This window comes from Danio rerio, chromosome 8 (genome assembly GCF_049306965.1).
Source record: "Danio rerio strain Tuebingen ecotype United States chromosome 8, GRCz12tu, whole genome shotgun sequence".
Taxonomy (NCBI): Eukaryota; Metazoa; Chordata; class Actinopteri; order Cypriniformes; family Danionidae; genus Danio; species Danio rerio.
The window spans coordinates 60,750,444-60,764,438 of record NC_133183.1 but is presented as its reverse complement, the minus strand read 5'-3'; the positions used below and the strand labels follow the sequence as shown (position 1 = coordinate 60,764,438).

General features: G+C 34.5%; 2 protein-coding genes across 4 annotated transcripts in view; one reads left to right on the top strand and one right to left on the bottom strand.

Annotated features, from left to right (window-relative positions):
• Positions 1-1,378: 1,378 nt before the first annotated feature.
• On the bottom strand, positions 1,379-9,691 carry b2ml (beta-2-microglobulin, like). Its single transcript, NM_213126.2, has 4 exons — positions 9,502-9,691; positions 5,277-5,549; positions 4,713-4,736; positions 1,379-4,548 (listed from the first exon to the last, which is right to left on the bottom strand). The coding sequence occupies exons 1-3, from the start codon at positions 9,563-9,565 to the stop codon at positions 4,723-4,725; spliced, it is 351 nt and encodes a 116-aa protein (NP_998291.2). The 5' UTR covers positions 9,566-9,691; the 3' UTR covers positions 1,379-4,548; positions 4,713-4,722.
• Positions 9,692-11,691: 2,000 nt separating this feature from the next.
• The window catches only part of prkg1l (protein kinase cGMP-dependent 1, like), a 50,618-nt gene continuing 48,314 nt past the window's right edge, over positions 11,692-13,995 (top strand). For all 3 annotated transcript variants that reach the window (XR_012384798.1, XM_073911246.1, XM_017357546.4), the window contains exons 1-2: positions 11,692-11,840; positions 12,029-12,221. Coding sequence is in view for 2 of the 3 variants with exons in the window: in XM_073911246.1 (XP_073767347.1) it covers positions 12,035-12,221 (187 nt within the window). In the remaining variant the exon portion in view is untranslated. The remainder of the gene's footprint in view (positions 11,841-12,028; positions 12,222-13,995) is intronic.

Below are 13,995 nucleotides of genomic sequence, written 5' to 3'. Positions count from 1 at the left end.
GGAAAAGACATAATAGTGCGAATCGTGCTCATTCAGTAAAGGCACGGCTAAACAGATGTGTTTTCAGTCTTGATTTGAACGTGCCTGATGTTGGAGATCATTTCTGGAAGCTGAATCCAGCAGCGGGGGGTGCAGTAAAGGCGGATTTACTCAACTCTTGGAATTTCAAATTTGACCCTAATGATCTGAGTGATGTTTATTCTCAGTGAGTTATATCATTTATATCTGATATTTACTGAGCATATCTGTAATGTATTGAGCTCCCACACTGTAAAAAAAATGCTTTTCTTACTTAGATTTTTTGTCTTGTTTCTAGTCCAAATATCTACAAATTCTTAAATTAAGAAGCATTTTCATAAATCGAAAAACAAGATTATTTTGCTCACCCCATTGGCATATTATTTTGCTTGATTTGAGGAAAAACTCACATCATTTTGGCATATTTCTTAAAACAAGACAATATGTTTTGCTTGTCTAGAAGTGCTTCTTAATTAAAGAATTTGTAGATATTTGGACTAGAAACAAAGACAAAAAATCAAAGTAAAAAAAGCATTTTTTTGCAGTGTAGGTCATTTAGGGAGTTATAGACAAGTAATACCTTAAAATCTATTCTGAATGTAATTAGGAGCCAGTGTAAAGACTTAAGGACAGGTTTGATGTGCTCTACACCCCTAAATAAAAGTTTATTTATACAAAAAGTAACTTTTATCCTGCCAGTAAATCTATTAAAGGTAAAGAGGAAGTAACTGTTGCATACAGTATGCAGTATAGAAATAGAAACAGGTGAATTGGTAGGCTAAATTGTCCGTAGTTTATGAGTGTGTGTGTGGATGTTTCCCAGAGATGGGTTGCAGCTGGAAGGGCATCCGCTGCGTAAAAACTTGCTGGATAAGTTGGCGGTTCATTCCGCTGTGGCGACCCCGTATTAATAAAAGTACTAAGCCAACAAGAAAATGAATGAATGAATTATAAATCGATAGAATGATCAATGGGAAAGTCCCATTAATTTAGCTGTACCAGTGAGTGTCTGTGTGCTTGTGTGCTGAAAATTATTCATTTGTTTATTTTCCTTCGGCTTAGTCTCTTTCTTCATCAGTGGTCGCTAACTTATCCAGCATGTTTTACACAGCAGATGCCCTTCCAGCTGCAACCCAATACTGGAAAACATCCATACACACTCATACACTTCAGCCCATTAAGTTTAACCAATTCACCTATAGCGCATGTGTTTGGACCAGAGCACCCGGAGGAAACCCACGCCAGCACGGGAGAACATGCAAACTCCATGCAGAAACTGGTCCGGCCTGGACTCGAACCAGCGACCTTCTTGCTGTGAAGCGACAGTGCTAACCATTGTGTTGAAAATTAAAGACACGTATTTAAGATGGAAAAGGTTTATTTAAATGAATTACAAAACATTATACAGTCAGTGATGATAACACACCATAGACAGAAATTAGCTTTTTAAAATGTGGAGTTATTTAAAACAAAATATCAGTGCCTGCTCGAACATTCAGGCTACTGAAACATTACAAACAAATTAAACAAGAGTCATCATGAAAGGTGATCACTTCAAATTTATCACATTATTAATTTTATTTAAGATACATTTTAATACAAAGAGGATTTAATGTGCTAGAAGTGCTTATGTTGTGAAGTCTAAGGCAAGAAATTCAACCCCCCAAAGCTTTTAGAAATTGCTGTCATGATATAAACCAAATATCATGACATATCAGTAATAAACACCATCCCTATGATATACTGAAGAAAATCATACACACCTAAAGAAGTTAACAAGGATATTGATAAGATTGTAATTTGCTCTTCATCCTGTAAGTAAACACTGTAATCGAATTATGGTCTAAACATAAGGCAGCATGTCCTACACCAGAAGTGTCCAGTGTTGGTTCAGGAGTGTTTAATTGGTGTTGAAATAAACTCTGCAGGACGCTGGCCTTGCAGGAGCAGATACTGCTGTCCTAATCCGTGAAGCAGCTTTCAATCCTGCTCCTAGAGGGTAAAAGTGTCCCACAGAGTCTACATCCAATCCACATGTCTGATTAAACACACCTCAACCAGCTAATCAAAGCCTTCGGAAAAACAAGAAGCTCCGGCTGTGACGTTTTCTCTCAAGTAGAAATTGCTACCACTTGAAACACATGAATGTATGAAGTATTAATAACCCTTTCCACATGCAAGTTTTTTTATCATGACCGTTATTTAAAATGCATCGCTTTAATTTTCCCATGGCGACAGGTCTAGTTTATCTAGTTTATCATATTACACACGGCAGTCTTAATGATTTACTTATATATCGTGTTTTCTTTTTTCCCTTTTCCGAAAACATTGACAAACATCCTGATTATATTGTGCAATATCTGATATTTTAATTCTCAAATATGCGTGAGAACATTGTCTTTTAAGCATGAAGTGTTTAGTGTATGCTCCTATCATGTTTAGTCTATGCTGCTGATATCAGAGCTGCTGGATTTACAACATGTTATTTCATAATTTTCTTTAGAAATACATGAAACTAAAATTCACTGGGAGAGAAACAGTATGCATCTTATGTGAATGTCTGAAAGTGAATTATATCGTGCAATACGTGCTTTCTTATGTCAATAAAGCATGTTGTCCAGCTATATTTTGAAAACTATTATTATTGCCGTCTCCATAGGCCTCAGTTTGTATTTTACAAACCATAAATGTTGTTTTGCTAGTATTTATGTGTATTTGAATGTCTGAAAGTGAATTATATTGTGAAATATCTGATATTTCGATTCTCAAATAAGCATAAGAACATGTATTTTGTGTTTTGAACATGTTAAAAATGATCATTTTATTTCATGTATGACTGGTGATGGATGGTGCAATGTTTAATCTACGCAACTGATATCAGAGCTGCTGGATTTACAACATGTTAATTCATCATTTTCTTCCAAAATACATGAAACTGAGATTCACTGGGAGAGAAACAGTATGCATTTTACGTCAATAAAGCACACTAGGTCACTATGTGGTAGTATTTATGTGTATATAAATGTCCAAAAGCAAATTATATTGCGAAATATATAATATTTCAATCCTCAAATAGGCAAAATAACATGTATTTCGTGTTTTAAACATGTTAGAAGGTATAATTTTATTTGATTAGACGAGAATTGACGCCATCATGTTTAATTTATGCTGATATCAGAGCTGCTGGATTTACAACATGTTAATTCATCAATTTCTTCCGAAATACATGAAACTAAGATTCACTGTGAGAGAAACAGTATGCATCTTACGTCAATAAAGCACACTAAGTTGTTATGTGGTAGTATTTATGTGTATATAAATGTCCGAATATATACATATAATAAATATATAATATTTCGATCCTCAAATAGAGATAATAACATGTATTTCATGTTATAATCATGTTAATAATGATCAATTTATTTGATGTAAGACTGGTGATGAGCGCCATCATGTTAAGTCTACACTGCTGATATCAGAGCTGCTGGATTTACAACATGTTAATTCATCATCATCTTCTAAAATACATGAAACTAAGATTTACTGGGAGAGGAACAGTGCGCATCTTACGTCAATAAAGCACATCGTCCAAATATATTTAATTGCAATTACATCATAAGTGTTGTTTTGCTAGTATTTATGTATATTTGAATGTGGAAAGGGAATTATATTGTGCAATATCTGATATTTCAATTCTCAAATATGCATAATAACATGTATTTTGTGTTTTAAACATGTTAAAAACGATAATTTTAATTGATATAAGACTGGTGATGAGCGCCATCATGTTTAATCTATGCTGCTGATATCAGAGCTGCTGGATTTACAACATGTTAATTAATCATCTTCTTCCGAAATACATAAAACTAAGTATTACTGGGAGAGGAACAGTGTGCATCTTGCATCAATAAAGCACATCGTCAAGTTATATTTAAAAATGATTATCATTGCCGTCTCCATAGACATCAGTGTGCATTTTACAAACCATAAATGTTGTTTTGCTAGTATTTATGTGCATTTGAATGCCTGAAAGTGAATTATATTGTGCAAAATTTGATATTTCAATTCTCAAATATGCATAAGAGCATGTATTTTGTGTTTTGAACATGTTAAAAATGATCATTTTATTTGATGTATGAATGGTGATAGATGCTGCAATGTTTAATCTACGCTGCTGATATCAGAGCTGCTGGATTTACAACATGCTAATTCATCATCTTCTTCAGAAACACATGAAAATACATCCTGCGTCCTGTGTGTCATGTGTGAAAGGGTTAATGTAATCTGGTTGTACATGTTGTCGTCATTTTTTTCTTTCTTCTTTTGTTGTATACTCTTTTCCACCTACTATACGGATGAACGTGATTTTTGGATGCTGCTTCTAGTCAGATTGGAGCCGGATCTGCAAGAGTGTTGCCCTCCAGGAGCAGGCCTGGATGACTCAAAAATTGCACGGTGAATTTAAAGCAGGAGCAGCTTGGAGAATTATGGAGAATTGTTGAGTGATGTTGATCTTTGGTTTTCATTAATCTGTAAAAAGCAAAATGCATTTAGCAAATGGTGACATTAACAGCAGCTTACAATCATATGATAATAACTGAAACAATTTAACCAAAATCATTCTACAGTATAAGCTAATATTCACAAATATTCAATCTTTTTTCTTCAAAATTAGTGAAGATATCAGTACTTACTGTTGTGTGTTCACATGTCAGGCTCTACAAGACAGAAAACAGATCATTAAGATTCATTAAAGATAATTTCATTGATGTCATTTAATTATTCATAATTTCCTTTGTGAAACTGTTGGCTGTCAATCAAGAAATAACTAAATATACAACAAACTTTAGTCATAAAATTCAAAGTAAAATTATATACATATCAGTGTTTCCTCTAGGATTTTTTCCAGCTGTGGAGGCAGGCCTTTTTTACATAGATCTACCAACAATATGATACTTTAAATATTGTCATATTGCACAGCCCCTACTAGAAAGTGTGTGACTGTGAAGGCAAAATAGACAATAGACTCTCATTTGTAAGTCGCTTTGGATAAAAGCGTCTGCTAAATGATTAAATGTAAATGTAGAAAAATATGCTGCAAAAATTGAGAAATACTAAAACAATTCTTAAATAATCCAACATTAGACTTCTGATATCTTTATATATTATATGCAGAAACAAAAATAGGATAGAACTAATCAAGAACTAGGTGTCTTATTTTAAAAAACACAAGTTAAAGAACTAATAATAGTTCTTACCCCATGTGTAGGTCTTAGTCTCTGTGAGGTGACGGACTTGGCAGGTGTACACCTCTCCAGGCCGGGGCTTGAAAGCAGCAAACTTTGTCAGGTGGAAAAACCAACCCTGTTCGAAGGCCAGATCTGTCTGTGTGGTTTTCTCGATCGGCTGTCCATTTTTGAGGAGCTCGATGGTGATGTCAGGAGGGTGAAATCCACTGACATAGCAGATCAGCGTGTTCTCTTTGTCATATTCACCAGGGTTGCGACTGTACACTTGGACTTTTGGGGGAGCTAGAGATAACACACAAAGAAAAGGTCATTATTTTGATATCTGTATAACTAATTCAATCTTGTAGACGTGTTTGTTTTTATGTTCATGTCTTATTTATTTGTATTAATTGGGGTAAATTTGGTTTTGTATTCGCACATTTAAACTTTCTCCTTAGTAATATAATTTTATTTAGGTATTCTAAATAGGAAAAATACACAATCACGATCACAATCAATTAAATAGTGCTAATGTTGTTTTGAAGTTGTGCTTGCATACGATTTCAGACATAAAATTCAAAATGGCGTGGTAAACAATATAGGGAGTGTGTCACAAATTGTCACCGAATGAATGTGCGAATATAATATTATATTATATAATATTTTGCGTTCACAAACCATGGTAAATATTGTGGTAAAAGACATGAATAATGTCTAAATAGAAAGCTAGTTTATTACTAGTATTATTACTGGTGTGTTAATTTAGTGTAATTTTTGTATTATTATTTTTATAAGTTGAAGTAGTTTGTATTATATTTGTTGTCAACGAATGAATGTGCGAATATGTGTTGATTTTGGGTTCACAAACCATGGTAAATAATGTGGTAAAAGACATAATGTCTGAATAGAAAGCTAGTTTATTATTAGTGTCGTTACTGATGTGTTAATTTAGTGTAATTTTATATTATTATTATTTTTATAAGTTGAAGTAGTTGAACTACAGTAAGTTGAGTAGTTTGTATTATATTTGTTGTCACTGAATGACTGTGCGAATATGTGTCGATTTTGGGTTCACCAAACCATGGTAAACCTGTTTTTGATACACATAAATAATGTCTAAGTAGAAAGCTCACAGGTTTTGTTACTGAATGACGCTGGATCAGTTGCACGACTAAAAAATCAACAACTTTACTTCAATGTATTATTATGTTTAGTTGAACCATTATTATAGTAGTCTTTTAAACCCAAAACCCTTTGTTATATAGATTTATTGATGTTCGGTTAATATAGGAAAACCTCATTTTGAAAGATGTGTGTTTTCAGTTTTACAGATTCAGTCTCTTCAGCACATTAAAAAAAGAAAGAAAACACACATCTAGATTTTATTAACCCTATCAGAATGTTTAATTTAAGTTTTGATCTAATAGTTTGTCATTAAGCAGGCCCTAAAGCCTGATTTATACTTCTGCGTCAAACACCGGCGTATGCTACGGCGCTGACGCATAGCCCTTCGCCGTGGCCATCGCCGTCACTGACGTGCACCTCTCAAAAAATGTAACTACACGTCGCAACGACGCGTAGCATAAGCTCTGTGATTGGTCGGCTTGGTAGCGCTGACGAGTCTGGGCGGGACCGAGAGGCGCGCGAATGGCGCGACGCCGCGCGAGCGATTGTTTACAAGTGTGGAGTCCCGTGAAGGAGCTCCGGATGGAAAGTTTTGTTTTGTGTTTACCTCATAGTTAAAGTTGTTGCACGTCCGCCGGTTCCTGCCTCAAAATGAGCGAGTTTGAGCCACTTGTACATCCCGGAAGTGTTCAGGAAATGCAAAAAAGTAGCGAAGAAACTCGACACAGAGGAACATTTACACCTCACTGCCAACTAGCAATTCGGAAGTGTTAATGCAGACCGGCAGAGACAGCGCGCAGAAGTATAAATGCACAGCCACGCGCGTTGCCTGCGCCGTGGGTTACGCCGGTCACCTGACGCAGAAGTATAAATCAGGCTTTAGCCGGGGGTGGGGGGGTGGGGGGCTTGGGGGGGGGGGGGGGGGGGGTTCGGAAGACCCACCCCTCATTGACAAACGTCTAGAATTTGTCCCATTCAAGAGCACATTTGTCCTAATTTGACTGCTACACCATCATAAATAGTGATAATATCCTATTGAAAAAGGCTTTAAGTCCAAGCGGACTCCTGGTGTGAATTCAGTTAATCAGTTTAAACTAATGCAAACAATTATTTTTCAAGAGTTTCAAGAAAACATCTGATATAAGAGAGGTCATCGTTCGCTACTGTATTGTTTTTAAATCGAGAAAACATCTGACAAATAACTTTTATTCTATAAATCTTGGACCTTATTCTTGAAAGAAAACATGACCAATAAAAAAATGTAAAGCACTTTTCAAGAAAGGCTAGAAAAATTGTGAAGCTCTAAATTATTATTATTAGTGGTAATAATAGTATTATTATGTTTTAGTTTTTATTATTCCAATTGTCAAATTCTAACTGAGGAAAGTTATATGTGCTGCCTAATAAATTACACTAGGCTACAGTTTTTAATTAAAACTTATTTCTAATGATATATATGATAGGAGAAAACACTTAACGTGATGTTTTTCACTTTATTTGTGGAATTGGGACTCGTTATTTTTACAGTAGTTAAGGTTAATTACAAAAAAAAACTTTGACAGCAATTTAGATTTCTCTGGTTGATGTTTGGGTACATTTAGCCTATTTTTAAGTTAAGTGTTTTAGAATGTCCCAAAAATAGTGCTTAAAATATCACCTAAATTCAGTATTTAAATTTCATAATTAAATAGAAAATGAGGCGAATACCCACAAAAAGTCTTTTTTTACCAAAAAGAACCATATTTTCCACCAGGCTGGCTATGAGCCAGTTGAATAGATGTTTTTATATTCGGGTATTCAGACTTTCTCCTTAATAATGTAATTTCAGAAAAGTATTGTTTACAAATTCTAAATATGGAAATCATATTAGCAGTAAATGACTATCAAAGTTAAACATTGTTCACAGTGAATTAGACTAATGTTAATGTAGTGTTAATGTAGTTTTTTTGTTTTTGTTTTTTATTAACAAGAACCAGCATGTACAGTTTTCTTATACAATACAACTACTTTACATTTCTTAACAAGAATGAAATAAGTGAGAAAAAAAGAAATTAAAGGAGAAGAGAAGAGAAAGAAAAACAAAAAAACTGAGGAGAGGATACATAAATATCAAATTACATACAAATATATAACGCACATTTTCCAATTTTAGTTATTAACAAGAGTTATTAATGCACTTTTTCTATAGGAAATGCATATATGCTAACATTTTATGTAAAAATGTTAAAGAAGGAGCATATATTAATTGTTTTAATTGCTTTTCTATTTTAAGACTTGGAAATCACTTTCATATACATTCGAATCTCTTTTTTTTAGCACCACGAAGAGAGGTTTGCTTTTTTTAAAACTTGTATTTATGTATGTGAAACTTACATAATAATAAAATAAAGTTTATAATAAAACCAGCATCTATTAAAGAGCGATCCTTAACATAAAACCCAAAATCACATGTGTATAGGATAAGGAAAAGGATTTTAAAATATTATGAGCAATAAAAGCTTCAACATTGATCCAAAAAAGTCGAGTATATTGGCAAGACCAAATGTAGTGTTAATGTTGTTTAGAAGTCATACTTGCATGCTAATTCCGATCGAATATTCAAAGTAACAGGGTCAACAATATAGACACTGCTAAATGGAAAATGGACGAATGTGAATATAAAGCCAACTTTACCTCTATGTCTGTTAAGTATCGCTTCACAGTACAACTCGGCTACCAAACATCATAATGTGTCCTGTAAAACGAGTTCTACAGCGTGTGTGTTTTCCCCCAATAAGTGAAAGCGAAAGTAAAAATGTTAAGGCCGTTTGAGGCAAACAAACATGCCTAAAACATGTTTGATTGGTCCATGATACATTAATTCTAACGACCTTTCGACGTTTTTGGTATCTCCGCAGGTTTTTACCCATTAAAAATACTACATTCGTCGTATTATACACGTTCACTGGAAGTACGTCATAACATATTTACGCAGAAAATAATAACAATTATTTAAATTATCGACGTATTCAAACGCATTATGTCTATTTTGAGTAATAAATCCCTGAATTACAAAATATTTATTATAATAGCTGTGCGATTATAAATTGATTAGTAAACAGACTGACTAACATAGACGCTTCATACTTACTTTCTTTAGCCAGACAGCTGGCGTTTAGAAAGACAAGAGCGACCACGGCGAGCTTAAACCACATGTTTTCACAGTTATGTCCCAAAACTTGTGTTATTTTGTTCCTCAGTCCGACGACTTCAATGGCCTCCTAATTTCTCTCTGACAGAATAACACAATGCAGCAAGACGGAAGAGTAGGACTACATACGGGGCACCTCATGAAACTCCGCCCGCGTTATTTATTTAACCAATCAAATGTGTTCTTCTCTGTTGCTGGGTCAGTTTGGCGCTCTCAAGTTTGTGGTCACTTGCATTGTATGGGCTTATTAATGAGTCTTTATTTGTTTTATACAAACTGCTCTCATAATAATAAAATCACGTTTGTTTTTTTGTTAAACAAAGCAAGTGGATGCAGCTTCACGCAATAATTAATGTACAAAGTTCATTCTATGATGGCCTCCATGACTGTTTTGTCCAAAGTCCTAAGTGTTGCATTAAACCCCGCCCGTCAAGCTTGTTCCAACACTGTATTTTAATTGACAACACAAAGAAAATGCGAAATTATACAATAATATATACAAAACATAAGCCAGAGTGTATACAAAACATTAGTAAAATAATAATCTGAAATTCTTGAAAAAATGTTATTATTATTATATTATTATATTATTATTATTATTATTATTATTATTATTATTATTATTATTATCATTGTTATTAATATTATCATTATTATTATTACTATTATTATTATCATTGTTATTACTATTATCATTATTATTATCATCATTGTTATTATTATTAGTATCATTATTATTATTATTATTATGTTCTAATTTTTATTATTCCAATGGAGAAATTCTGACTAAGTAAAGTTGAATGTGCTGGCCAGTTTATTTGCCTAATAAATGACAATAGGCTGCAGTTTTTAACTAAAAATTTTAATGACTGCTATTTTTTTCTAATGATTTATTGTGTATTAAATTTGTATTTTAAAAAATCCAGCTAATCCAGCTAAAAGTAGTGCTGAAAATGTCACTAAAATGCAGTGTTTAAATCTCATAATTAAATAGAAAACGAGACGAATAACCCAAAGGTTATTTTTTGAGGAAAAAAAATAAATACTTTACCTGGCTGGCAACTGGCCTGTCACAAAGATCAATCTACAGGTTATTTAGTGCAATAACACATATGTTTGCAATGTCTGAGTTTTTCAATTTAGAAGTAAATAAAGTTTCTAGGAACGAAAGTAACCCTGTTATTTATGTCCCACTGCTAATGGACAAATCTCATTTTTTACTTCCACATCCAAATTTTCAGTGTTTTGGTTCAGATGTTTTATAAAAATGAATGCATATTGCAAATAATAATAAAAAAAAAACATTCTACATTTTTAGAAAGTTGTATTGTGGAGTTGCCTTCAAAACATTTGATGGAGTTAATATTTATTATGAAAATGCTGTTTAATTTATTTTTTATTTTTTGCAAAAGTAAAGGACAAAATATGCTTGCATTTAACATTAACAAGGTCTTAGTCAGATATATTTTAAATAAACAGCAATAAGCCAGTGAAAAAGAGCAGCTCAGTGGTTAGCACTGTCACCTCACTGTCGCGCCATAGGTGAATTGAGTAAACTGAATTAGCCATGTGTGAGCAGGAATGACTGTGTATGGGTGTTTCCCAATACAGGGTTGCAGCTGGTAGGACATCTGCTGCGTAAAACATATGCTGGATAAGTTAGCGGTTCCTTCTGCTGTGGCGTCCCTTGATGAAAAAAGAAAAATGAATGAATGAATGAATGAATTCTCTAATAAAAGTATTGTTCATTATTTATTGGCGTTAGTAAATACATTAATGGAAGCTTGTTGAAAAGCATTACCAACATGTTTGATTATAATTATTTTATCCAGTTAAAGAAAAATGTTGCGTGCACGCTTTATTTACATTTTGCTTATGCTACATATTTTCGACATAATATATTCATTGAAACTTTATTACAACCGAGATTGGATGTATAATGAAAATGAAAGTGTATTTTGTGTCATCGATTTATTCAGCTCGTCCAGTCTAAATAATGTGGAGAATATCATTACCTGTAAATGTAGGCTATGCATTAGAATGAGCTCTGCCCACTCTCTCTCTCTCTCTCTCTCTCTCTCTCTCTCTCTCTCTCTCTCTCTCTCTCTCTCTCTCCCTCTCTCTCTCTCTCACACACACACACAGATCTCGGCGCGTGCTGCGAGGAGACATGATTCAAATTCACACTGTGGATTTCTCCAGTACTCCAGAAGCTGACCAGCTGCATCCTTCTACAAGAGAATCGCCACAAAATCCCCATCTTTTATCGCATTATCCAGGTAACTGTCGTCTTCACATAAAAATAAAAACAAAAGTGGCTTAATCTATTTGCTTGTACGTTAATATGAGCAACAATAGACTCTTTAACTTTGCCGTTAATTTCGCATCCATTGAATTGTTCACTTAACGACGTTTAATCGCTGGCTGGCTATCTATGTAAATGTCCTCTCTGTGTCCTGTTATCCAGGGGCTCATGGGGACCCTCAGAGATCTTCAATTCGCACTTCAGCTGAAGATTGAGGAGTTACGGCAGAGAGATGCTCTTATCGACGAGCTGGAGCTGGAGCTGGACGCTAAAGATGATCTGATCCGCCGCCTGCAGGGGGAGCTCGACCGGCTACGGCTCTCCTCCGCTCCTGGAGTCTCCACAGCCACTGCTGGTATGGATCAAGGTGTTTCATTGCTCATTTTTTAGGTCACAAAAAGGTTTTGACTGGTAATATAAACTGAAAAAAATAATTATTAAATTTGCTAAATGGTTTAAGGTACAGTTGAGGCCCTCCTTTTTTATTTTATTTCAGCTAAAATAAAAGCATTTTTTTAAATAACCATTTTAAGGTCAATTTTATTCACCCCCTTAAGCAATGCAATAATTTTTGATTGCAGAACAAACCATTGTTATAAAATAATTTGGCTAATCATACTAACTTGCGGAGTTAGTTACCCTATTTAAGCCTTTAAATGTCACTTTAAGCTGAAATTAGTGTCTTGGAAAATATGCAAAAGGCAGCCTGCAGGTTAATGATGTCGTAACTATCATACGACCCCAAACAGCCGCACCTTAGTGAATATAAGAAATTCGAATAATTAATATTAATGAATATTACACCTGATCAATGAAAATCAGATGATTCACTGCATTAATCAATCTGACATAACTTGATCAGAAATCTAAAAAGGGGAGAAAAAGATTAAGCCAGCAATAGAAAGTACTACTATGGTTAAGAGTCTTGCAGATAGCAGTCCAACCGCACTAACATAATAGTGCCGTTGTGGTCCAGTGATCAGCACGTTGTGTTATAACACTGCCGACCTGTGTTCAAACCTCACCTGAGTAGTTTTTTTTATTTTTATTGTTAAGACATATAATACTTTTAGGGTTGTTGAACATTTGAAGTTCTAAAGCAGCTGTTATCTTGAAAAAGATGTGATAGTGTCATTAGAAACGAAATTGAAAATTGTGTTACTTTAATATAGTTAGTCAATGAGGTGGGTCAGTCAGTGGGGAGTCCCACTCCGGCCCTGGACGACGCTCACAGAGCATTATAAAGTCCTCATCAATATACTGGGGCATTAGGACCCACACAGACCACAGGTTGAGTGCCCCCTGCTGGTCTCACTAACACCACCTCCGGCAGCAACCTAGCTTTCCCATGTGGTCTCCCATCCAGGTACTGACCATTTAAAAAGTTTGCAGCTACTTCTTGAGAATTCAAAAATTTAGTCGAACGAAAATCTTTTATCTCTTGGATAAAAAGTGCCCATCAAAAATGAACTAAAGTGCCCCCTGAACTTCATTTTGCAATTGGCTACTCAACCCCCCCAAAACGTTTTTCAGATCTTTCTGCACATTCACCTTGGAAAGTGTCTGCAAGGTCCTGAATGTAGTCACCGGACTACATGTACCACAATGTTTTGCACCGCACACCTGAATCCTATTAACTGGACTCACACAGCTCCTTAAATCCCTTACTTTCAAAAATGTAGTAAATTCAATGAATCATTTTTATTTCAGTGTAGTGCTGCTCAGCATAAATGAGTAAAACATTTTTTCTCTCTAGAATGTTTTACAATATGTGTGCTTAAAAACTTGATTAGTCAGTACACTGAAAGAAATTCATTTTTTAAACGATGAAGTAAATTACATGTGTATCATTATGTGTTAGGTCTGTGAAAACATTGTTTTGGTATTTGAAGCAAAGAAAACACTTTCCACTTTTTAGTACATCTCTATCATGTAAACATAATTTAATAACACAGAAAAATTCCTATTATTTCAATAACAATTCAACAGTAAATGGGTGACGTGGTGGCTCAGTGGTTAGCAGTTGCCTCACAGCAAGAAGGTCGCTGGTTCCAGTCACAGCTGGGCCAGTTGGCATTTCTGTGTAGAGTTTGCATGTTCTCCCCGTGTTGGTGTGGGTTTCCTCCGGG

Bases quoted from the DNA above. Each gene is read 5' to 3' on its own strand.
- b2ml (NM_213126.2), bottom strand. From the start codon at position 9,565: ATGTGGTTTAAGCTCGCCGTGGTCGCTCTTGTCTTTCTAAACGCCAGC. The intron at 5,550-9,501 runs GTAAGTATGAAG...TGTTATCTCTAG, and splicing joins CAGCTGTCTGGCTAAAGAAA to CTCCCCCAAAAGTCCAAGTG.